At 42.3% G+C, this 26,964-nt stretch overlaps 1 protein-coding gene across 1 annotated transcript in view; it reads left to right on the top strand.

Annotated features, from left to right (window-relative positions):
* The window catches only part of LOC101745809 (protein Dok-7), a 175,867-nt gene extending 149,745 nt beyond the window's left edge, over positions 1–26,122 (top strand). The window contains exons 6-11 of the mRNA XM_038019164.2: positions 11,456–11,628; positions 12,654–12,873; positions 18,764–19,094; positions 20,004–20,832; positions 21,492–21,716; positions 23,765–26,122. Coding sequence (XP_037875092.1) covers positions 11,456–11,628; positions 12,654–12,873; positions 18,764–19,094; positions 20,004–20,832; positions 21,492–21,716; positions 23,765–23,994 — 2,008 coding nt within the window. The 3' untranslated portion in view covers positions 23,995–26,122. The remainder of the gene's footprint in view (positions 1–11,455; positions 11,629–12,653; positions 12,874–18,763; positions 19,095–20,003; positions 20,833–21,491; positions 21,717–23,764) is intronic.
* The last annotated feature ends 842 nt before the right edge of the window (positions 26,123–26,964 follow it).

Genomic DNA, 26,964 nt, shown 5'->3' with positions numbered 1-26,964 from the left:
AACCTATCCCTACTGGCTCAAAGTTAGCTTTACCAGCATTGTGACTATCAAATTTCAGTTCAAATATTTAATTTACCACACGAACGTTATTGTTATTCTATACATAAATAAATCATCATAATCATTCTCCTGTCCTTCCCCCAGTAACCTGGGGTCGGCGCAATATGTTTTATTCTTCCACACTCCTCTATCATATACCATTTCTCCTCACTCCCCTCACACTTCACGCAATCCATCCATTTTAAATCGAAATCTCTCCGACAATTTTTGGATAAGTTATTGAAGGATCGGAAACTAAAATCGCTTGTATTTCATAACTCGTGCCACAAGTACATTGCGCGGCCTGGAGCTAAACGCCCTAACCTGCACAAACAGGCTCTAATGAGTTCTAATACAACTTAAACCTTACAGCGCGAACCGTCGATATATCGACTCTCTATTAAAGCGTATAATGTGAGTAGCGTCGGAATACCGACTTTTTCGCAGTTTGATTATAAGTATTATGTATCGACCTGTAAGGACGCGCATGTAAGAGTATAATGTAATTTAAGAAGCTAATAACATTTCTAAATATTTTGATGTGAATTTTACATTGATTTTTGTATTTGTTTTCAAGTTAAAGGCTTTCGTAAGACACTTCAAGGCTTCCAAGAATTAGTAACTTCTGCAAAATATGTAAAAATAAACTCACCACTAAAATAGTTAAAACATACCGCAGGCACCTTGTGCTTAGAAGAAACTTTAGTTGCAACTCAAATACAATTTTCATAACCTATTAATCATATCGAGGGGTGAACGGTTATTTGATTGAAGCGATATTTTTGCATTTTTACCGGAGAGCTATTTAAAATCTAAAATTTGGATAAAATATCCCAAAAAAAAAACACGTGTGGCACTCGAGAACTGCCGCGGTAAAGCTATTGCATAGCATTTTTTATCAACTTATGCAATTATAATAAGACAATAATAATTTAATATTAAAACAATAATAAAATAAGACCACGCTATATTTATAAACGTTAACAAAAGTAATACATTAAGTAATTGTCCCCTTCACACTCACAAGCTAGACCGCGCGAGAGAGAGAGATGGGCAGACTTTTGCATGATGCGCATGCAGTGCGACGTCACGCCACGCGCTTATTCACAAACACTACACAAGCGCAACGTGTGAATGTGTTGAATGCGAGCTACATGGTAGGTAGAGTGGGGGTGTTATGTTTTATTTTCGTTACGGAATTCCTTAATTCAGTTGCCGTGCTCAAAGCCCGCGATAAAAACGCAAAGCTTTACAAACATCTTCAACTGTTTGAATGAGTTAAACCTAATTGAAGTTCAAACAAAACGCACCTTTAATTACAAAGATAAATGTCATGTATTAAGTGAAATGTCCTTACACCTCTCAATATATAATTATGTTAACCTGCAAAGTGACAAGAGCCGGTAACATTGCTTTGACTATAATGTGACTTTGATACACGGAAATAATTGATATTAGTTTTCATGAAAGGTGTGCAATTGCCCCTGAACTTGAATTATAATGTATTCAAAGGCTTTTGCTTTCATCTTTACGATATTCAAATTTAAATTACTTAACGCGACATTCAGATATATATTTTTTCAACTAAACCTAATATATTTTCCTTTTTTTTATTGCTTGGGTGGACGAGCTCACAACGCACCTGGTGTAAAATGGTTACTGGAGCCCATAGATATCAACGTAAATGTCACCACCTTGAGATATGACTTCTAAGGTCTCAGTATAGTTAGGCTGCCCCACCCTTCAAACCGAAAGGCATTACTGCTTCACGGCAAAAATAGGCAGGGTGGTGGTACCTACCCGCGCGGATTCACAAGAGGTCCTACCACCAGTAAGAAAAATTGGAAACATTGAATCGCAAATTCAGTGAAGAAAATCGCAAATTCAGAGCTTTAGTCGTAAACACTAAGTAAATCTACAAAATTCAGTCTACTTATAACTTGACGTACAAAAGTCAAAGTTGATTTAACTCGTCGCCTGTACATTGACCGTCGAGTTCGGAAACAGCGGAGTTCGCTAAGCAACTTAACTTATGCGTCGCGAACTTCCCTTAATACCTTCACTTAAGTTATTGAAAAAGTGTTGCCAGGAAAAAAATGTCGGACAAGTTTCGGCGAAATCGTAAAAAGGTTTGAATGAAAAAGGTGGCATAGTATTTTCGCGAGTCGTCGAAAGATATAAATACTTAAAATTATTTCCGAAGTTTCTAATACTTACTACGGTTTTGCGAGGTTATTGATGACTGAGTCGTCGGGAATAATGAAATTAAAATAATAAACGCGAAATTAAATCGTAATACTAATTTAAATTATGTGACAATTACAAGACCCATTTATTCTGCCACTGAGCACTAAATGTCATTGTGACAAATTTTAAACTGCGCTTAGTTATATTCAGAATTAAGAAAGCCTTTTCAAATTTTATCGTAATTTTATAGTAAATCACGCAACCAATTACCATACAACAAACAAACAGCATTCTACAAAACACTAAAGATTTTATTTTTTCTGCCTATGCTGATAGCCTTGAAAAGCTATATCTACTTCGCCCTAACGTGTAGGTGAGCTCACGGGGCTCAAACCGGAGTGATGCTAACACTGGCCCTAGCAAGAGCAGTGCTTCGCAAAATCTACCGCCGGATCGGAAACGCGACCCACTGAGAAGATCCGGCGAGAAACTCAGCAGGCTGTCTAAAGACATATTATGTACTACCGCTACTGTAGTAATAAAAATGAAAAACATTAATTTGTTAAACTCCCTCATGAGACGTCTCTTACAAGTTACTATACCAAAAATCTTCCCAAAAATCACGTAAACTATACAAGTGCGTTGACTACGAACAAACAAACCTTGTTTTTATATATCAGACTAGCAACCCGCCCTCGCTTCGCTTCGGAAACATTAAATTTTATTATTGATAGCTGAGTCCCGCGACGTTGTGTCCCGTCGTACCACGGGTGTCGCCTCGTGGCGAAGCTAGTCTAAAAAAGTAGCCTACGTTACTCCTTATATCATCAGCTACCTGTCAGTGAAAGTCCCGTCAAAATCGGTCCAGCCGTTCCAGAGATTAGCCGGAACAAACAGACAGACAGACAGACCGACAGACAGACAAAAATTGTAAATAAAATTATTTTGGTATATAGTATGTACCGTATATGTATTCATATGCATGTAGTAAAAAGCAGTTATTTCAATATTACAAACAGATACTCCAATTTTATTTATATGTATAGATGTACTTAATCAAACAATGGGCTCGTTATATAAACACGAGGAGTCTATCAAAGTCTTGCTCTTTTACTGTTTGACCTATGAACTGGGTCCGTCCACCTGTCTATCTGCCTCTTACCTTCGTGAAGAGTGACTAAACTGACATGCTTTTGAAATGGCGTATCTCATAAAGGTAAAATTTTATCATATTGACGAGTGAAAAGGCTATTTGGCTTAAGCGATATCTCGCGTAATTGCGGCGATATTTAGCTTTGTAATTAAAGGTCCGTTTTATTTTTTATTACCATTAACAATGGAACGTTTTAATTGAACTTGAATTTGAAGTCGTCGTGGCCTAAGGGATAAGACGTCCGGTGCATTCGTGTTGAGCGATGCCACGGTGTTCGAATCCCGCAGGCGGGTACCAATTTTTCTAATGAAATACGTACTCAACAAATTTTCACGATTGACTTCCACGGTGAAGGAATAAAATCGTGTAATAAAAATGAAATCCGCAAAATTATAATTTGCGTAATTACTGGTGGTAGGACCAATTGTGAGTCCGCGCGGATAGGTACAACCGCCCTGTCTATTTCTGCCGTGAAGCAGCAATGCGTTTCGGTTTGAAGAACCCCTTGACGTAAAACCCATTTGAAATGGCAAATCTCATAAAGGCCAAGTATTATCCTATGTATCACAGACAAATAAAACCATATAAATTTCTTAGTTACGATGAAAGAAATGTACACATCTTCACAGCAACACTTTTCGAATAAATCCTTCAACAGACATTTGGAGTGAGGTCGAAAGGTTTTCTCTGCATTTTTATAAGCCTCTTCATAATAAACCCTTTTCGGAACGTTCACTAAAAACTATGGTTTTTTTTATTACTTTTTTTTACCAAAGCGATATCAACATTTATTTGTTGTGGCTTTTGAAATTACGCATTATACTAATAATACACAAATACTGTTTCTCTTAATAATTCCGTAAATTTAACAGCAAAACAAAATGGTTTTCCATATGCATTATTTCCTTTAAAACATACGACCTAATGGATAACCACACAGACACAGCCCACTGAGTTTCTCGCTGGATCTTCTCAGTGGGTCGCGTTTCCGATCCGGTGGTAGATTCTGCGAAGCACTGCTCTTGCTAGGGCTAGTGTTAGCAACGTCCTCAGGTTAGAGCCCCGTGAGCTCACCTTCTGGTTCAACTAACTAATATAACCCCCGAGGTATAGGATAGGTTGGAAAAAAAAGGATAATGAGGATATCTTCGAAGAGTTCGACGTGAAATGTAGTTCAAAGAATCAGCCCGCTGAGTTTCTCACCGGATCTTTTCAGCGGGTCGCGATTCCGATCCTATAGCAGATGTTTTCTCGAAGCAGCCGCCCTTGAAATCTTAGGTCTCCTTCGGAGGCGCTTAAACAGCTTATACTAACTTATCAGTTAGCAAATACTGCCCGTCCTGGCTGAACCCACCTGTCTTGGTAAAACTGGAAAAGTAACAAGTAAATCCTTGTTATTAAAAAGAACATAACATACAGCTAGAAATACTCCGTATAGGAGATTCTGGAACCGTATAAAAAGTAGTAAGAAATTATCTCTGAAAGTCTGTCTGTGTGCGTGGCTTTACACAAAATGCACACGACAGAATTCATGAAAACTTCATGAGACAATCAAGTAAAACCTAATCATAATTTATCTACTCCAACGTATTCTAATTTCATCTATTATTTAACTGTAGTTTTTATTTTTGTAACTTAAGTGAAATAGTTTTACTCTGATTTATTTTTGTTTTTTTTTAGTTGTATTCCGCCTATTTCCGCCGTGAAGCAGTAATGCGTTTCGGTTCGAAGGGTGGGGTAGCCGTTGTAACTATACTGAGATCTTAGAACTTATATCTCGAGGTGGGTGGCGCATTTACGTTGTAGATGTCTATGGGCTCCAGTAACCACTTAACACCAGGTGGTCTGTGAGCTCGTCCATCCATCTAAGCAATAAAAAATATATAAAATAAACTTATTTTTTAATTGAAAGAAGTCAATATTGCACTGTCCTTTGTGCCTACAATTGACATGACATTTATAAAGTACCTTCATGTCAATTCGACGATGTTCTAAACTGGCGACGATCTTTTTGTTGGTACAATTTAATAAATAAACACATAAATGTAGGATTGGTAAGATCGGAATGTATAAAAAAAGTGTGGAATGGAGCGTTAAGATCTGAGTGAGAGAAAATGGAAAGAGTAAGGCGTAAAAAAGTGTCAGTTAATTTTTAATTATTAGAATAAAGATAATTTTAGATATTAAAAATAAAAGTGCAACAGTGGAATAGTTTTATTTCAATTCCAACTCTATATATTATTATGCATACTGCATGAAACAACGAAAAACAGAAACTCTAATATCTTCTAAAAATAGACAAAAAACCGTTATATTTTTGTGCAACCATCAAAGAACCCATAAGCAGAATTAATTCGAGATAAGGGCCCTATCTCCGAATGCTGTACTTTGATGCTACCCTTCTTAGGGATGCTGGAGACCCTACACTGATTTTATCCGACGTTACGTATTATGTAACTGATAAGTATGTGGGTTTCTATAGTAGCTTTCTTTATTATTTCCACGAGCATTTGTCGTACATCTTTCCATTTCTCTTTGAGCTTCGACTGATATTCGAGAAAGATGTTCAAAGTTTTATTTTGGTGTGTATTATATATACAAGAATTGCTCGTTTAAAGGTATAAGATAACAAGCGGGGAACCATTTTGGATAATTATTTGTTCAAGTAAACTCTATTTTAGGTGCACATACAAAATCACGTCCAGAAAACCAATTCTGCGTAGGTATACCAGTAACATCTATGTTATTCTAAACATTGTTCCGTTTGTAAATTTGTAGCAGTGAAAAATATCTCGTACGTATGACGCACACATTTCATATAGATTTACATAAAAAATTAAAACACAGTTTCCGATATCGGTTTTCCTATGTATTACATCAGTACCTTAGTACTTCATAAATATCTGTTTTGAAGAATGCTCCTCTTGCGACCACGAGGTATAAATTTAAAGTTGTTCATATCGCCGACAATACCGTACTGTTCTGATACATATTTATCTATAACGGATTCTAGAATCTTCTTCGTCATATAACACAAATACCAACACATTCTCATATATTTATAGCGTAATAAAATTCATTTTACAACGTTTCTCTTTATTCAATAAAAAACATCTAATTTTTTTTTAAGCGCCCAAACTAAAAAAGCGTAGAACGAAACGTAACTCTGAATAGAATCACTTCGGAAGCCTCACGCCACTAAACCGTCAAACGACGGTTTTATGATCCCGAATAAAATCTTAAATCAGAATAAAACCTCCGACAAAATAAAAACACAAATTCTGACAATTTAAAAAAAAAAGAAAACGATCGAACAACTTCCTGGCTGGACACGTGTTTAAAAATGTTATCTGTCAAAAAATAAGCGCCATAAAATATACGCAGTGGCGGGCGTGATGCCGGAATTTTAAATCGATTTAGAATCGACGTTGTAGTAATTCAAGTTATGACATAATAAAAAAAATCGAATCAGAATTTATATATCTTTAATCATAATTTTATTTTGAAATTTAATCGAAATTAATGCATCTTTTATCATTTTTAAAACTCGCAACTAAAGTACTATTAGAAACATATTCTTGATGCGGTAGGCAGCAGCTTGGCTTTGCCCCTGGCATTGCTGAAGCCCATGGGCGACGGTAACCACTCACGATCAGGTGGGTCATATGCTCGTCTGCCTACAAGGGCATTAAAAAAAAATACAATTGACATATCTCATAATAATATAAAATCTATTACTAAACAAGATCATCTCTAAAACATCAAATCAGTCTTAAAACTTAATCTTTATCGATCTCAAGTATCGATACACGAATGGAACAAAAAACCTTACACCACACGAGTAAGCACCGTAATAAAATCGAATCGAAATCTTTGAATTTCAAATTCCTTATCCTGTTTAATTCACCAAATCTCTTATCGTGGTGAATGATCGCATGCATGTGGTTGCGTGTGGACTTGGCGGCGAAGTTCCTATTTCTTTCACGTAATCGTTTTAGAGGGAGCAACATTACGAGCCTACGAAAAAAAACCCAGCTTCTAAACATATAATTGAATATATTTGAAGTGATTATAAGTTTGGATTTCGTGATTATGTTTTTACTAAACGATTGTCAGTGGTATAAAGTATTTTGTAACAATGTTTGAGCTAGTAAAAGATAATTCTAATTCGTTCGCATTTTATGAAGGTAATTGAATATTATTTGAGTTGCTCGCGACTTTTGCTGATGCAAGCTTGTAACAAAATTGTAAATTGTAATTTTTTATTACTGAACTCCCGCGATATCCGTCTACTTGCCCGATTTCGATTCTGTCTTTGTGATCAGCTTTGCACTTACTTGCCTTAACGTTAAGCTGAAATTCGTATATAATATTTAGAACCCATAGACATAGCCCACTGAGTTGCAGAATTTACCACCGGATCGGAAACGCGATCCACTGAGAAGATCCGACGAGAAACTATGTGCGCTGAGTCTAAGGTTTAATTTACTTGCCGAGCCCTTCGTCGCAAGCGACGGGTTTGAGGAGAACGATGACCGGTGCTTGGGGTACCTAAAAGCACCGTTAGTGGATCGGGAGGATCCGAGATGACGTGTTTTGGGTGACGTCGACTGTTTACCATTCGGTCCGCAGGATCGGGAATGTAGTTACCGGCGACCACGATGAGAGGTTTTGTAATGTCGTGCCGCTTTCTCGAAATGGATCACTGATGCACTCTAGGTCCATATCGTCGTGGAGGTCCACGCTTCGGATGAACCATGAGGCTCCGGCGGCTGTCCTGCAAAAACGGGATTGTGTTATTTGAAGGGGTTTCAAGTTGGTGCGAGCGAACACTACACTTGTATAAGTCATTTAACCCTCAGACACAGCCCACTGAGTTTCTCGCCGGATCTTCTCAGTGGGTCGCGTTTCCGATCCGGTGGTAGATTCTGCGAGGCACGGCTCTTACTAGGGTTAGTGTTAGCAACGTCGTCAGGTTTGAGCCCCGCGAGCTCACCTACTAGTTAAGGTTACGCTGAAATAGCCTCTAAAAGCTATCAGCTTAGGTAGGAAAAAAAAAGTCATGACGGGGCGTATACCAGTTTTTTTATGTCTTTCGATATATTATCGCAACGGACGCCACAGTTTGAGAACTAAAATCGAATAATAAAGAACTTTTAATTCGTTGAAGTGTACAACGACGATCAATCTTCTTCCCTCAGCGCAATGATATGAGTTAATTAATTTAACGGTCGTTTTGTTTATTAGTCTGCTGTCTGTAGTTCCCTGGCCACCCGCATTCGTTTTAATTAATTAATAGACGTTAATTGTTTCTGATCTAACATGTAGGTATAGGTGCCGTCTGATTTATGAATGTTTCCTTCAATGATATTGGCTCGCTCTCACGGCTCACATCGTATTTTTTTCATTTCATGTATTCATTTTTTTCTACTTAAATTAAATGTTATTGTGTTATCCAGAGAAGCTGAGGAGTGCGGAGCTGGTTTGGTATGGACATGTGATGAGACGAAATGAAAATGAGGTTGGTAAGAGAGTGTTAACTATGAATGTGGAAGGATATAGAGAAAGAGGTAGACCTAAGAAGAAATGGATGGATTGTGTGAAAGACGATATGGGTAAGAGGGGAGTGAGCGAAGAAATGGTATATGATAGAGGAGTATGGAAGGAGAAAACATGTTGCGCCGACCCCAGGTGACTGGGAGAAGGGCAGGATAATGATTTTATTGTGTTATCCAGTTGTATGAACCTAATAACTAATAAAAAGTGTTTTTGTCACTCACTTGAAGACATGAGGTCTAAGTATTAATTGTTCCCGAAAGAAATGCTTCACGTGAGCTACGTAAGCTTACAATAAGCCTTACCATGATCTAACACTTGGGCGATCGCAGTGTGTGGGTTTAATAGGCAGAGGCACGTCCTTACGGATCCGTCAGATCCAATAACCCTTGCATTAGACACCTTTAGCTTTAATACTAGGAGTAGGGTCCCCGGTAACCGTACTCATCGAACTCGGCAAAGAGTTTGACGTGCAACATAACCTAAGCATCAGCCCGCTGAGTTTCTCGTCGGATCTTCTCAGCGGGTCGCGATTCCGATCCGGTAGTAAATTCATTCGCGAAACAGCTACTCTTGAGTTGTTAGGTCTCCTTTGGAGGCGCTTGGGTAGTTGTTAGCAAATCCCACCCCGCCTGGCTGAGCCTTTGTTCGCCCATCTGCCCTGGTGAAACTGGAAAGGCCTCCGGGCCACCAGTGAATTCTCAAACATAAAAAAAATACGCAAAGAACACTGCAATCCATTCTCCAGCGAATCACTTTCGAATAACTTTGCCTTTTTATTATCCCTTCATTAACATGGCCAGTGTAGATGAATTTCTACTTTATTTTTTATAAGCAGCGTCCTATTATCATGTATACAGAGTCTAAAAAAAAGATTTAAAAAATATAGCATGAATTTTATGACATGTCCTTATTCAAACGAGGTTTGTGGAGAGTACTTAACGGTAGGCAGCGGCTTGCCTATGCCCCTTAGATTTGCTGATGTCCAGGGGCGACTGTAACCACTCACCATCAGGTGGGCCGTGCGCTCGTTTGCCTACAACGGCAATTAAAAAAATCCACTGCAGACTGATATATTAGTATAGATAGCACCACGGAATAGATAAATAAGGTTGGAAAGGCCTTTGCTCTAATTTTGTATTAGAACCAGTGTCGCCGCTTCATCCCCACTATTTTAATTTCTACACATACACACACTGTGATTACAAGTATTTCGCACACAACAAAAACACCCACACATAAATCTCAGGACAGATATTCGTTCGCAAACTAGCACAAAACACCCGTAGGCATACACACTCACACACGCAAAAAGGCAATAAAAATGTTCATACACGCTAGTGCTTGATAAAATCGATATTCTTTATCGATAAATTATCTGATGAATGAATGGAGAAAATGAAACATGAAATAAATATTGATAAAAAAAACTATTTTACTTTTATTAATTACAAATAGTCACTGTCGCTGGAATAAAACGTATTTGTTAAGCAGTTGGCGCTTGCTATTAATTGCGAATGAATTTTTCAGAACTAAGTGTATTCTGATTTTTTTTATGGTAAAATCATTTTCAGTAAAATGTTTAGAGCAAATAGTACTCGTCTTTGTCTCCAGTTTCCTCTACCTATCACGTCAATCCATTGTTCCCTGGCGTTAGGTTCTTTAGGAAACCTAAAATTTTTAATTTACTGCATAAGTCAAATAGCATTTTACTTAGATTTTAATACGTCTTAGACAATATAGTAAATACCCGTAAATTAGAGGTCTACATGTCCCTTTATATTATACCTTCACTTTAATTCAATGATAATAATTCAATAATAATAATACATATTTATTTTACTCAAAATACGTCTCACTAAGAATATACTAGGTATCATTAATTAAATATAAAATAATGCAAAAATTATCCATGTCAAATGTAAATATAGTCGAGAATTCTGTCGATGATTTTACCACATGGTCACCTCACTATCGACAAACTGCACGGCCAATCGGGGCAAAGGCCGAAATTTCAAAGATTGAAGTGTAGAGAACGCAATGCATGTAGTACATTGGAAGCTGACTTGGTCATTGCGTTCATTGGGCGAGTACACATCGCGCAATGTATGCTATTTATAACTTGCTGCAATAATATTGTTAATGTTTGGAATTTCATAATGCTCAGTATATTTTTATGTTTTAGACAAATAATATTGTAATTAAATGGTAATTTCGACTTACCGATCGAAAGATATACCTCCTCGCTCTATACTTGAGGTCTGATTTTTTGTTTTACAAGTTATAATTGCACAACACGGCACTATAAAGCGGAGATCTGTTCGCCAAGTAGTCCGAAGCGCACTAAACGCGGTGAATGAAAGAATCGGTCGAGTTATGTTTGTTCTATCATAACTGTGGCACGCTTGCCCCGCCTACATTACCATTCCAACATTATTTATCTATTCCGTGGATAGCACGCATCTGCATATCACACGTGAGGTGACAATTATCAAATAATGTATCTGTATCCCATTACAGACGTTACGGCGTCGTCGACAAGCGGTTCTGTGTGGAAGGCGGCTCGCGTTGCGGTAAAGGCGAGGGTCTATTTGTGTTTGCCGCCGAAGCAGGACGCGAGCTGACGGAACTCCTCAACATTTACAGTCACGACGCCCAATCTAGACTCAGCATGGCTTCTAGAAGTGGATCAGGTAATACGACAACTATAGATAATAATACACATAAATTAGTTATTGTTAAGTAACTCAAGCACTCAACAAAAATGTTTCGGGCGTCGGCCACTAGATGGCTTCGCTTCGATTAGTTTCTCTTTGCTCCTCTAGATGGCAGTAACATATTACCTATCCTATATTTTATTTTTAATAATTGTAATAGTAATGGCGGCATTTACGTTGTAAAAGTCTAGGGGCTCCGGTAATCACTTAACACCAGGAGGGCTGTGAGCTCCTCCAGCTACCTAAGCAAAAAACGAATACTAATCTAATAAATACATAATTGTGGCGGGTAGGACGCAAGATATTTGACAGATGCCTGAATCTCGCTAACGACATTTTCAAGATAAGCTTACATATCGACGCTTGAAAGGCAAACGTGACTAAGCGACAATGCGTGAACTTTACAGTAGACTAATTTATAGTCGAAACACCTGAAAAAAAATTATATTTTAACGAATCTAGCTGTAGGATTGAAATTATTTTAATAGACCTAGAAATATATATTTTTTTGCGCATCGGATATGGTTATTGCCTATCATTTATGTACAGAGCAGTTATTGTCGCTTAGTCATGTTTGCCTTTCAAGCGTCGATATATGAGTCGTCTATTATCAAAGGTGGCAATCTGTGCATTTGGACAAAAAAATGTTATTGATATGTCAATTGATTGACAGATTGATTTGAATATAATCGTCTCCTTCAAAGAATACGGTTCAAAACCTGCATTAAATAAAAGTTAATACTTAACCTGTTATTTATCTAAGATGACGTTCAGAAGAGTTTTGTGACTGCCAATGGAATACCAAGTCAATAATTCGTTTTTCTGATTTACCAATAATTGTCCAAAAGTCACATTGCCGGCTTTGATAATAGTCGACTCATATACAAGCTCCGAACAACAACATTCGGACCGTCGGTCTACCGAGCAATATCACCCGCTCGGTGGAAGATCTTCCTTTCGTCGTTAATCATTCCGCATAATTTTAAAAGGACGATTTACAGTTTCAGAAAAGCGTTTCTCCGACACGAGCTCGTGCATGGACGAGTGCTTCCACCCGTCGATGAGGTCGGTGTCGCCGTCGTGGGCGGGGCCGGCCAGCCAGACCATGCACTGCCTGTCCGACCTGGACTCGAGCGTGGACGGCAACGAGGAGAAGTTCAGAAGGCCCACGTCCTTGCCGCGCTGCTCGAGTTGCATCGGGAAAATCTGTCATTTGACCAGGTACGTTGCCCTCGGCACAATTATCAATAACATTTTCTATAATCAAATGCACAAATAAAAAAAAACTCCTATCGTACATTCATTCATTTATTGGTGGTAGGACGTCTTGTGAGTCCGCACGGGTAGATACCACCACCCTGCTTATTGATGCCGTGAAGCAGTAATGCGTTTCGGCTTGAAGGGCGGGGCAACCGTTGTAACTTTTTTTTTTGTATTGCTTAGATAGGTGAACGACCTCACAGCCCACCTGGTATTAAGTGGTTACTGGAGCCCATAGCCATCTATAACGTAAATGCGCCACCCACCTTGAGATATGAATTCTAAAGTCTCACGTATAGTTACAACGGCTGCCCCACCCTTCAAACCGAAACGCATTACTCCTTCACGGCAGAAATAGGCGGGGTGGTGGTACTTATCAAATGCACAAATATGAAAGAACTCCTATCATTAATTCATATTATTTTATTATAATTAATGAACACCCAGACAAGGAGTAAGCAATCGATCACATGAATGTACGCCAGTCTGTACGATGCGGGAATCGAATCCACGACTCTCAGTCCAGCAATAACTTTTTTTTTTTTTATGATTGAAAGTTTACTGGTGGCCCGAAGGCCTTTCCAGTTTCACCAGGACAGGTGGGCGAGCAAAGGCTCAGCCAAGAATGGTGGGATTTGCTAACAACTGCCCGAGCGCCTCCGAAGGAGACCTAACAACTCAAGAGCAATTGTTTCGCGAATGAATCTACTACCGGATCGGAATCGCGACCCGCTGAGAAGATCCGGCGAGAAACTCAGCGGGCTGATGCATGGGTTAGGTTGCACGTCGACCTCTTTGTCGAGTTCGACGAGTACGGTTACCGGGGTCCCTAAGCCTGCCCCTAGTATTAGAGCTGAAGGCATCTAATGCAAAGGTTATTGGATCTGATGGATCCGTAAGGACGTGTCTAGGGCGTCGACGGTGACTGGCTCCTGCATGATCAGGATTCGGGGAGTAGTCAGCGGCGGCTACGATAAGGCGATTATCATGACGCATAGCCTTATCGAAGTATCGTTCCGACGCTGACTTCATGTATTTCCGAATTGATTCGAGGCCCAGGTCGTCGTGTAGGTCAACGTTCCTCACGAACCACGGAGCCCCGACAGCTAACCTGCAAAAGCGAGATTGTAGGGATTGGAGGGCGTCTATGTGTGTGCGGGCCGCGTGAGCGAACACCACACTCGCGTAAGTCATGACGGGCCTTATGCAAGTTTTGTAAAGTGTCACCTTGTTCCGAAGGGACATTTTACTCCGCTTACAGATCATGGGGTAGAGTCTACCGAGAATAAACGCGGCACGGTCACGGACTGATTTTATATGCGGGCGGAATGTCATCGATGCATCCAGGGTAACGCCCAGGTACTTGACCTTCCTGGCCCAGGGTATGGGTTGTCTAAAGAGAGTAATCGGGGGTGTGAGATTCCTCCTCCTAATCCGGGAGGAAATCCGTGTGGAGCTTCCCCTCTGAAATAGCACCGCAGTACTTTTCGCTGGGTTGATGTCTATGCGCCATTTTCGGAACCACTGTCCTAGGGCTAGGGCTGCGCTCTGAAGCTTCTTCACGATTAGGGACTTATTTCTACTAGAATAGTAAACAGTCGTGTCGTCGGCGAATAAAGCTAAATGGGTCGGCGGCGACCGGGGAATATCGTTGACGAATAAGCTAAATAGGAGTGGTGAGAGGACAGAGCCTTGCGGGACTCCAGCTGTGAGAGGTCGTGGGGAGGAGCGGGTTCCCTCGACTCGATATCGAAAAGAGCGGTTCGACAAGAAGTCCCGTATGATGAGCACGAGACTATCCGGCACGCCCATGTTGAATAGTTTGAAAATCAAACCGTTGTGCCAGACTTTGTCGAACGCTTTTGCGACGTCGAAGAAGAGAGCTCCCGTGTATAACGGTTTTGGTCGATTAAGCCCCACAAGAATGTGCTCCGTGAGGCGGTGCACCTGTTGAATGCATGAGTGATTTGTACGGAATCCGAATTGTTCATCGATGAGAATGCCCTTGGATGAGACGAAATCTCTGAGGCGCTTGTAGAGCAGACGCTCATACAGCTTGCCTAGAGACATGAGGAGGCTAATCGGGCGGTAACTCGTCGGATGATTTTTTGGTTTACCGGGTTTATGTATGCCGATAACGTCCGCTTCTTTCCACACCGCGGGAAAGATACAGTTCGCCATAGCGGCATTGAAAATAGATGCCAACATCACGATGAGTTGGACGGGTAGAAGTTTAATAACGCGGTTAGATATACCGTCGGAACCGGGAGCCTTGCGAGGACGTAGGTCTTTGATCAAGTCTTTAACTTCCATCGGGGTGACGGGTGGTAACGCATCCGAGGGTGGCAAGGAGGCTCTGCGTTCTACCTCACTGTCTACTAATTCTACATGAACAGGGTCCACGGATTGAGTGCTGGGCGTGCACTGGGTTTGCAATGTATCGGCCAGCAGCTCTGCTTTTTCGTCATCATCAAAGGCCGCGAGTCGGCCTGAGGGGCTTACGAGGGGGGGCATAGTTACTACCGTATCCGATTTGAGGGTACGAGCTAAGCGGTAGTAAGACCTTTGGGAGGGCGCGAGTCCTTCTAAGAAATCAGACCATCTGGCATCTCGGACTTCGGCGATGCGAGACTTTACGTCGCGTTGTAGGGCACGCATTCGAATACGATTTTCCGCGGTAGGATACCTGTCGTAGGCGCGTATCGAGGCGTTCTTAGCTCTAAGGAGTTCCCTAATATCGTCGGACAATTTGAAGCGGTGAAGGAAGTCCTCCGCTACAACTTGTTTCGATGACCTATCTAATGTCGAGGTGATGTGTGATGTTAAGATGTCTATGGCTTCAGCGGTATCCTGAGGAGACGGGGTAGAGTCCGGGTTAAACGGGAGCGATGGTGGATCAGATTCAGCCAGGCTGATGCCCAGCGTGTGCCAATCCACCACAGCCCTCGTGACGGGAACGGAATCGGGAGCGCGACCAAGCTTCATAACGACGGGACGGTGGTCTGAATCTAACTCTGAAACTACTTCGATCGAGTGTAAGCGCAGAGTTACGTTTTTTAATAACGCTATGTCGAGTATATCCGGGCGATGCGCGATATTTAGCGGGTAGTGAGTCGGGGTTAACGGAGCGACGATATCGAAGGCGAGATCATCGACTAACGCGTCAAGCCGCCTGCCATTCGGGGTTGTGGTGTGTGAGTTCCACCTGATGTGTTTACAATTAAGGTCGCCCGCCAGAATGACAGAGCTCCCCATACCGAGCAGCGCCTCGATATCACTGCTTAGAACGATCTTATCCGGTGGAAGATAAACGGACGCGATAACGATCGGCGCGTGTCCCGTCAGTGAGATTCGGCACACTGATGCTTCGATATTAGCAAGCGCGGGAGGATCGAGCGGGACGCAATGTAGGGCTCTTCTATAGTAAATGACGGTACCACCACCACGGGCAGAGAGCCTGTCGTTCCTGACCATGTTATAGTTCGCGATTTTAGGGTCACGGCGCGCGGGCTTAAGTAGGGTCTCCTGCACTAAAAATATATCAATTTGATGGTCACGCAAAAAGTCAGAAACCTGATCACGTTGATTTGCGAGACCGTAAGCGTTAAAAAATCCTATCGTCACGGATAGGGGCTTTATTCTACTTATATACGCCATTGATTACCGGCGGAGTGAGGGGAGGACGTACGTATTTAATGACGCGTATACGTCGGCGTATTCCTGCACAACGGCGATAAAGTGTTGTGCAGTGGAGGCAGCGCGAATGGCGTCGCCCAAAGCGTTAACGCGCTCAAAGTTGATCGACTGAAAGAAGTCGATCGCTAAAGCGAGATTTTCGGACGCGGTCGGAGGGCAAGTCGCGGGAGAGGGACGAGTCGCGGGGGCAGGACGAATCGCGGAGGAGGGAGTTGTAGCCGTGTTCGTGTACGGCAGCGGTTTCGCCCAGGCCGAGACACTGGGCACCGCCGCCGGAACGAACGCTGGCTTAGCCTGCGACGCAGAGGGTGCCGAGGCTTTGATGTCTGGGCCGGAAGCTCGGAGGCGGTTTTGGCGGGCGACGCGGCGATTTATTTTCGGGGCTCGGGGGCATCCGCGGTAATTTGCGGGGTGACCCTGTGTTCGACACAGGACGCAGCTAGGCGGTTCCGTCGCGGTTTTTTGATCGCGAGTGCATAGGGCCGTGGCGTGATCGCCTAAACATTTGACGCATCGGGGGCGCGCGTGACAGTTACGGGAAGAGTGCCCATACAATTGACAGTTATGGCACTGGCTAGGAGTGCCTTTTTTATGGGGGGCTTCGACAGCGATACCAGAGAGCCTACAGACGGTCTGTGTGTTAAAGATTTTCTTACCCTCGGGGGTAGGCTGGAGAGCGACTAGAACCATATTATATGGCTCCCTACCGCGACCGGTGTGCATACGGTGCACAGAATTCACTGGTAGGCCTTGTTCTAACAGGTCGGCTTTTACGAGCTCTACATCTAACTCTTTAGGGATTCCGCGTATTACAACGCGGAGTTCGCGCTCCTCCTGAAGCGTATAAGTGTGGAAGCTTATACGCTCCTTACGGAGGTAAGAGGTGAGGGCCCTATGGTCATCAGATGAATGCACCTTTATTTGGATGCCGTTCGCGAGGTTACGGGCATTCGTGAAATTGATATTTTTGGCCTTAAGGGCCAGGGAAACTCGATCCCAAGCTGCCTTCTCTTGAAGGATTACCGGAGGAGGGGACTGTGTTTTATTTTGTGCCACCGGACGCGGCGACGGACTGGCACGGGCTGGAGGCGCAACGGGAGTCTGGGGGCGGGGGCGCGGCGCGTTCGCGGCTTTGCTAATTTTAGCGGCCGCGGGAGCTCGAGACTCCGCGGCACGCTTCTTACCCTTTTGTACCAGGGTAAATCCATCCGTCGATGAGGCGGGGGCGAGGTCGACCTCCATCTCCGAGTCAGAGTCGGAGGACGAGGAGGCGGGCGCCGGCGACCTACGAGCAGGTGTTTTGGAGGGCGCGACGGAGGCCGCGGATGATCGCACAGCTGGAACGGTGGCCACGGCGGACGACGCAGCAGTTTTACTCGCCAGTATAGGCGACGCGGGAACGGCAGGCACGACGGAGGTTGCGGTGCTCGATGTAGAAGCTTTGCACGCAGGTACAGGCGACGCAGGAGCAGCGAGCACGGCGGAGTCTTCGAGAGAGCTCGCAGTGTGATTGGCCTTGAAAGCCAGAAACTCTGAGGCGAGCTGTGGATGACGAAGTCGGAGGAATTCCGCGAACACAGCGTCCATGATCGCTGAGTGCCCAGGTGGGGCGGCCCCGGGTCTTGAAGACACTCGCCTTGCGGCGAGGCCCCAACTTCTCGGACCTGAGCGGTTCTATTGAACACAGGTGGCGATGCGGCACGATTACTACAGGACAAAGAAAAAACACAACAAAACGGAAATAACAAAAAGAAACAAAACAATTAAACACTTCCAGGAAAGCAGTTTGTCGGCAGATGTACCACGAACACAGAAATAACGTAAGGAAACAAAACAAATAAAAACTTCCAGGAAAAAACACTTGGTCGGCAGATGTACCACGAACACAGGCCGCGCGAACAATGGCCGGGCTAACAAAAGCCGGGCGAACAAAGGCCGGGCGATCGAGTGGTCGATGGGCACGTCCGCACGTGACGGGTGCCTCTATCGGAATGACCAGCAATAACTACTGTATCACCGAGTCAGTCTCTGAACGTAGGATAAGCCATTTATCATCTCAAATAGCGAACAGAGACTGACTCATCTGTTTCTCCATATTTATTCACTATAAAGCATAATCTATTACAAAAACAAGTAAATGAATTTCACATTCCAGATCATCAACGATGTGCACACCAGGCTCCGTCATGTCTCCAGTATGGACCATGGACAACATTATGGAGAAGCGTTCGGATTCGGACAGAGCCTCGATTTACTCCAGATCCAGTGGGAGCGCTTCTGAATACAGCGTGCCGCGGGGCTCCTGCATCCTGGACAAGAGCTTCGACTCCAAGCGGTCCAGTCCCGTGGGATGCTGCACGCCCACAATCCCCGCCAAGGTCGGCTGTCAGTGCTGGCAACAGAAACCCTGTTGCTGCAAGAAGAGGGTCTTCAGTGGACCTTACGAGAACTACGACGTGCCAAAAATTCCTATGCCATTGATACAGGTCAGTGAAAGCTTAAATAACGCATAAAGAGAAAAAAATGACAGAGAGGAAGTGAAAAATAAATAAATAATTTAGTATATTTTTAAGACGCTTTTATTAGCTTCAGACGTATGTATGTTTGTAACGGAATCTTTGAACATGACTTTGACCCCCTTCAAAACGTCGGATTAACTCGAAATTTGGTATACTTATTAAGAACCGATGACAATTCAATATTTAAAAAAAATAGTTGAAAGTATTAAAATTCTACTAAAAAATGAAGTTAAATAATAGTTTAAAAAAAACGCTTTTATAGAAAATCCAACTAAAAAATAGAAAATAAATTTTAATAGATTTGAATTTAAAATAGTGTAAGAAAAAATGATTTTATTGTAATAAAAAAAGACGCACCCCACGCTTTTTTCTAATAAAATCATTTTTTCTTATACTATTTTTTATTCAAATTTATTAAAATTTATTTTCTATTTTTTAGTTGGATTTTCTATTAAAGCGTATTTTGTTAGTTTTTTTAAACTATTATTTATTTTACGTTACCTTGCAAAATGAGATTTGCTCAATCATGTATTCATATAATATACTCTAAACCCTAAACTTTCTTAGTACTTTTAATTCTTAGCACATCTAGGATTACGAAAGCGACAAATAAATTAGTGGAAGGCTTTAACCATGATCAGAACCCAGCAGAACAGGATAGGTACCACCACCCCACCTATTTCTGCCGTGAAGCAGTAACGCGTTGCGGCTTGAAGGGTGGGGCAGTCGTTGTAACTATACTGAGACCTTAGAACTTATATCTCAAGGTGGGTGGCGCATTCACGTTGTAAATGTCTATGGGCTCCAGTAACCTCTTAACACCAGGTGGGCTGTGAGCTCGTCCACCCATCTAAGCAATAAATATGTATATTCCAGGAGCACCCGTCCGACGGCTCCGACCCCGCCAGTCTGTACGACACACCAAAGAAACTGAAATGTCTCGTCGGGGGCCCGTGCGGCTGCGGACCAGGCGCCGACCCACCCGCCAACTACGTCAACATCGAACCAGCCAAACCCGAACCCGTCGACTACGGGAACTACGCCAACGTCGACCTCAGCGCGACCCTCGAAAAATTCGAAAGCTCCATACAGATCCTGAGAAGCGCGGGCTTCAGTCAGGAGGAGCTCGACGCTCTCGAGGACATACCGGAGAACGACGACGATATATCGACGGCGACGAACAACACGGTGCACCAGACGGAGTACGGCAACGACCACGACGACTACATGCAAATGGAGCCGGCAGAGAACAGCTCCTCCAGCCACAGCAACAAGAACTACTCGGACAACGTGAGCAGGACCAGCCACGTGTCGGACCCCACGCACTCCGACCGGGACCCCACGCACTCCGACCCGGACCCCACGCTGGGCGCGCGCCGGTCCAACTCCGTGGACTTCACGAAGAAACACGACGAGGACCGCCTCAGCAGCCGCTCGTGCTTCACGCCGATCGCGCTCAGGAGGACCTGTAAAACTGATAACATGAACGGCGGCTTGCAATACAAGACCTTAGAGATCGTCGAGTCCAAAGACAGGCTGTTCAAGGGATCAGAGTCCAGGACGGAGAATACGCTCGTGGCTAAGTTCAGAGACGCGGTGAAGATAAGACGGTCCTCCAGCGTGCCCAGCAAGTCCGACAAGAACAGGGACTCGTCCAGCTCCAACGACTCCGGCGTGTCCACCGGCTCCCTGAAGCACCACAAAGGTACGGCTTGTTTTGTAACTTGTGACGTCATTGCGATGCTTTCCAATAGATTCACGGTCCAATCGCTGTTAAATGGTTACCATTGCGAATTTCGCCCATATCACCCATTTAGACACGAAAAGCTTCAATATAGAATATTCATACCCCGCGATATTTCTTGAAAACGCGGTAGAACATTCTTTTAGACCATGTGACGTCATTTGTAGCCAAAGCTCATGATAGACTATACACGCGTACACAATTATTATGATACACGTGCGACATCGTGCGGTGCAAGTTCGTGTTTAGTCTGAAAACTATGATGGATTATGATTTTTTTTTATGTCCCCCTTGTGACATACGAACATGAGGCATACGAGCATACGGACCACCGGATTGTGAGTGGTTACCGTTGCCCATGGATTTCAGCAGTGCCAGGGGCAGAGCCAAACCGCTGCCTACCGTTAAGTGCTCTCCACAAGCCTCGTTTGAAGAAGGACATGTCATAGCCCTCGGGAAACACCGTGGAGGGGAGCTCATTCCAAAGTCGCATTTCCACAGTATTGTCTGTTACGTTAATGGAAATCGAACCCGAAAATTGCCATCGCGGTCCCCCAGCTTTTCGACCGCGAAGCAATGTTGGCAATGTTTGTCTGAGGTTTCTATTCTGTGTTCAACAGGTGATTTTGAATTCGAAACGCCGGTGACCAACTCCAAGTCCGTGAAGAAGCATCTGAAGAGTAAGCAGACGCGGAGGGGCCCTGCCCCGGCGCAGGAGACGATTGTCAAGTCCAACTCCTCGGACCCGCTCAAGAACCTAACGTTCCAGTTCGACGAGGTCGCCACCCTGACCAGGGCTGGCTCGTGCGACGCCGACACTCTGACCAGGAGGAAGAAGAGGAACGGTGAGCATTCTGTCCTCACGATGATAAGATGTCATACGAAACGTCATAATGTGAACTTCGTCACCCACCTTACATATCCTAGAAATGACCCTTATCTACTATATTATGCATATATACTAATTATACCTACTTTGACCATCTATCTACTGCAAAGCATTACTGTCAAGAGTAGTTGTTGTATAACTAAGGTCTCACGTCTCAAGTTAGGTGACGGCTTGCCAACTTGTGATATTTATGTACTTTGGTAATCACTTAACACCAAGAGGTCCGTGAGCTCGTTTACCCGTTCAACCTTACAGCCGTTCAGCCTTGCCTTAAATGAGCAACCGCTAATTCAATATACCTAGTCAGGTCATAAATTCTGTCACATGTTTAATGTAAAATAATTGAAACAGGTTTATTCATTATGTAACCATTCATATACCAAAATGAACTTAACAAAACATAGATTCTTATGACACTAAGGTTTATTCAAAATGACCTCCGTGATTTTGAATACAGGCCTTCAATCTGCGCGGCCAGTCGTCTATCGCAGCACGAACGAGGTCCATGTCAATATCGGCGGTTGCCTTAATCAAGGATGTCTTGAGTGACTCCAAATTGGGATGAGGCTTTGAGCACGCCTTTTCCTCCAAGTGTTGCCATATCTTGTAATCTAACGGATTCAAATCTGGACTGGAGGAGGACCAGTCTTCGTGCCGGATGAAGTCGATTTCACGCGCCGCCAGCCAGTCTTGTGTGCTCTTGTGTGCCTGTTATTGAACATGGTATGAGAAACAGGTTCCACAAGGTTCGTCAGGACTGTATTTTGATACACAACTGCATTCGTTTTTACACCTTTCTCACAAAAATGTACCTCTGTTAAGCCCCAATAAGAAACTCCCAACCATACCATGAGCGAGGATGGAAAATGACCTCGTTGGACACGCGGAATACGGTTGCTCGCTTCTTCACTACTGTGTGCGTACACCTTATCATTTTGTTTGTTGTAGCTCTCTTCTACGGTAAATTTTTTTTCATCCGAAAAAAGAATTTTCCGATTTTTTTTCCCGCGTACCGCTTCAACAAAGCGCGGCATCTCTTCAGTCTCAGGTCCATTAGACGAGCATTCAAACGATGTCCTGTTTTTCTTCGATATGCCCGAAGCCCTAAGTCTTCATTTAACACCCTTTTCACCGTGGTTCTGCTTAACCCCATCTGAAGGGCCAACAGTTTCTGCTTACGTTTGGGATTTCTTTGAACCTGTCATCTACACTAGAGTCTTCATTGTATCGTTTGATGGTACGATAAACGAATCTTTTGGTTATATTCAAACTTTTCAGTATGTTAAAAATTTGAATTGGCGCGTAACCGCAACGATGCAACGCAATAACTGCAACACGGTCTTCTTTAAGTGTCCACTCCATATTTAAAAATGAGTAAAATTCTAAAAGTATACATTTTTATTTTCATGAACAATTCGAAATTCGAATTCAATAAACTTTTTTGTGGCCAGCATTCTAAAAGAAAAGTTTTTACTGTGTGACAGTACTTATGACCTGACTAGTTAACTCAGTCCGCGGTCCCCTTAATATGGCTTCCCGTCGCCTTCATCAACAAAATAAACACACCCTGTATTTGAACCGTTCCCAAAAATGTAGACAATGACCGATAAACAAACCCCGACTCTACGTTACTGCAGTCAGAACCGTAAGCCACCAGATGACGCCACGTACCATCCGGCTATGGAATGAGCTCCCCTCCACGGTGTTTCCCGAGCGCTATGACATGTTCTTCTTCAAAAGAGGCTTATGGAGAGTATTAAGCGGTAACCAGCGGCTTGGCTCTGCCCCCGGCATTGCTGAAGTCCATGGGCGACGGTAACCACTTACCATCAGGTGGGCCGTATGCTCGTCTGCCTATAAGGGCAATAAAAAAAAAAGATGGGTAGATGATTACATCTGCCTATAACGGCAATTCCAACTCGTATTTCGGCTGACCGGTGGACCGGTCCACCAGTGTGTTTGGGATTGATCAATAAAATATATGAGAATGTCTCGTGTCCGCAGCGGAGGGCGACGCCAGCGCGCGCCACAGCCAGCTCACCAACAAGAGCACGTCCAGCGGCGCCTCCGACACCTCGGACTACATGGAGTCGCTGTCCGTCTCCTCGTTCAGCTCGTGCGACGCCGCCGCCGAGAGGCACTGCGCCCGGCCCCGCTCCGGACGCGAGTACGCCAGCGCCGGCCGCGCCGCACTGGCCGCGCTCGCCGCCGCCCCCGCCGACACGCTCCAGTGAGTGAGTGCTCATAACATTATCGGGTGGACGATCCCATTCGAAATTTTGAAACAGTCCGACTGGGAATGAGCGTCCGACTCATCAAAATGTTAATGTATCAACCCGCCGCACTCGTCGCCGCACTCGCCGCCGCGCCCGCCGACACGCTCCAGTGAGTGAGTGTTCATAACATTATATCGGGTGGACGGTCCCATTCGAGATTATGAAAACAGTTCGATTGGGAATGAGCGTCTGACTCATCAAAATGTTAATGTATCAACCCGCCGCGCAAGCCGCCGCGCCCGCCGACACACTCCAGTGAGGAGTGTTCATAAAATTATCGGTCCAACTCGCAATTTTGAAAACAATCCGACTTTAAAAGGTGAGGTTGGTTAGTGGGATCCGCGTTATGTGCAGGATGAACCTTATGTTTATGATGTACCGTAGATTGAGGGGATCGGGACCCTTTCCAAATCCAACACAAAATTTCAATGGATTTTCTTAGGGTAATACCAATAAAATTGAGATTAAAATTATTCCGGAGTCTTAAATTTTTATATACAATTTTCATAGTTATTGTACATCGTTCATTACTAAATATACATAAAAACTGAAAAAAACCAGCTTAACCCGATTCGCCTTGGCTTTGGGGTGAATCGGTTACGTATGGGGACAATAGAGTTTTTCAATAGGGCTGGCACTATTTAGTTGTCAGGTAGGTACCTAACTTTAGATAATTAACTTTTTAATATCTTTAATGAGTTACAAACCTTTGATGACTAAATTAAACTATTTGATATTCTTAAACACTAAATAAATTTCAGTTCAACAAAGTAAAATCTAACAACTCCACAAAAGTATTGTGACATCCCAGATTTGTCCCTGTTCTAACTCTAGTCTCTATCCCCCCAATCTACTGTGATAGGTAAAAATTAGCTATGTCGATCCAACGTTGGATCGATAATAGCCCTACGTCTGGCATTACGGGGTACGTATGAAACAAGAAATTCACATCTCCACCCCGGATATCGAATATCTGAAGAAATCAGACTGGCCGGGTCGAACCCGGATCCTAAGGTCCATGGGCCAACATCACTACCAGCTGGACCAATGGAGCGACGACCAAAAAAATATCCAAGTTGAAAATACATTCTAATCATTGGATTTGTTTACGATAATCTATAAAACGCTTTATCCGAAATAACCTAATAAGTGGTCGGATTACAAAAACGAAAAAATAAGTACATACATAATCTGTGTATTTTTTAGTTAAATTATGAATATCTTAAAAACAAACAAAAAAAACTGCCCGCCATTGCCAGTTAGTTTTAAAAGAATTAAAAAGAGAACATGAAATTTAAAAGTATAAAATCAAAATATTTTTTGAAATACATTATGGTATGTACATTTAGTTCATTTATTGAATTAGAAGAAACAGATACCAATACTGTTTTAATAATTTAGAAATCTTAATTATTATTATTTTTTTAGCGCACGAAATGTTTGAGAATGTTCCATTTCAATAAGGTTTTGATAAAAAAAACAAATGTACTATAATAATCTAACGCCGCGTTCTTATTATTATATATGTGTGTTAATGATAAAATCGCATGCTGTCATTTACAGATAAATAAATTAATATTTTGTAATAAAAGACACTTTTTTTATCGAACTTTATAAAACATATATTTTTTTTAATATTTAAGTCATTTAACCGTGTAAATAAATGTAAATAAAATGCAAATCAAGTTACATATAATTGTTCCTATGTACCTATATTTAGATGTTATAAGTTGTATTTACTTAGTCGTGTAGTAGCGTGCCAAAAAATAGATGGCTATTTAAGGTTTTGGGTACTTTGAAAATTTTTATATGAAAGGATTTTCAAAACGGTTTTGCGTTTACAAATATACAGGATTTATATAAATTTATATAAACTGTAGGACTCATTTATAAATGATGTTCAAAAATATGTATTCATTTACTGTAAATTCTACATAATATATTAATTTCTAAGGGTTTCTTCGTAGTTGGCCGTTTTGGGTACTTAAAATTAATTTGTGCCTTTGAATATTAATATTTTTCATTTATTTTTCGTTACCTTAATATTGTGTAATTTTATGGTTGAATAAATGAAAGATGTCAATAAGTTGGTTTTATTTCATTTATATTATTAAACATTGTTATAATATACTAGCTGGCCCGGCAGACTTCGTAGTGCCTCAATCAATAAATAAAAGACACATCAAGGGAACACATCAAGGGAAAAACAAAATTGTTTGTTTTCATATAATTCTGAGCTTTTTTATATTTTCTCACCTTTTAAACCTTCCCTGACTTCCACGAATAATTCAAGACCAAAGTTAGCTAAATCGGTCCAGCCATTCTCGAGTTTTAGCGAGACTAACAAACAGCAATTCCTTTTTATATATATAGATAACGGAAAGGAATTTTGTTCACATCGTAGAGTATAAGTGTGTATGTCTATGTTACATACTTAAACAATTCAATTTGTCTCTATTTACAAAGTAGATCGATTAAGGATATAAAATTTTCGCCTAAAAAGTATATGAAAACAAAAAAAAACATATTAATAGCAAACCAACATATTTTTTTCCGCATGTTGCGGATAATAACATGAACTTTTAGGTTAGGAATATTGTGTTCTTTTTTTATAATTTAATAAAGATTATTTAGATTTTTTTTTATTGCATTGATGGGTGGACGAGCTCACGGCCCACCTGGTGTGTTAAGTGGTTACCGCAGCCCATAGACATTTTCAACGTAAATGAAGCCACCCACCTTGAGACATGAGTAGTAAGGTCTCACTGTTAACAGTACAACGGCTGCCCCACCCTTTAAACCGCAATACTGCTTCACAGCAGAAATAGGCAGGGTGGTGGTACCTGCCGAAGCGAAGCAGCGCCAGTGTAGTGCACTTCGGTGGAAGTTTCATATATCCCAAGCCTTAACGCGTAACAAACACTATGA

This window comes from Bombyx mori, chromosome 3 (assembly GCF_030269925.1).
Source record: "Bombyx mori chromosome 3, ASM3026992v2".
In the NCBI taxonomy this organism is placed as follows: domain Eukaryota; kingdom Metazoa; phylum Arthropoda; class Insecta; order Lepidoptera; family Bombycidae; genus Bombyx; species Bombyx mori.
Note: the sequence above shows the minus strand (reverse complement) of the source record. Positions and strands in the feature narration are given on the sequence as shown.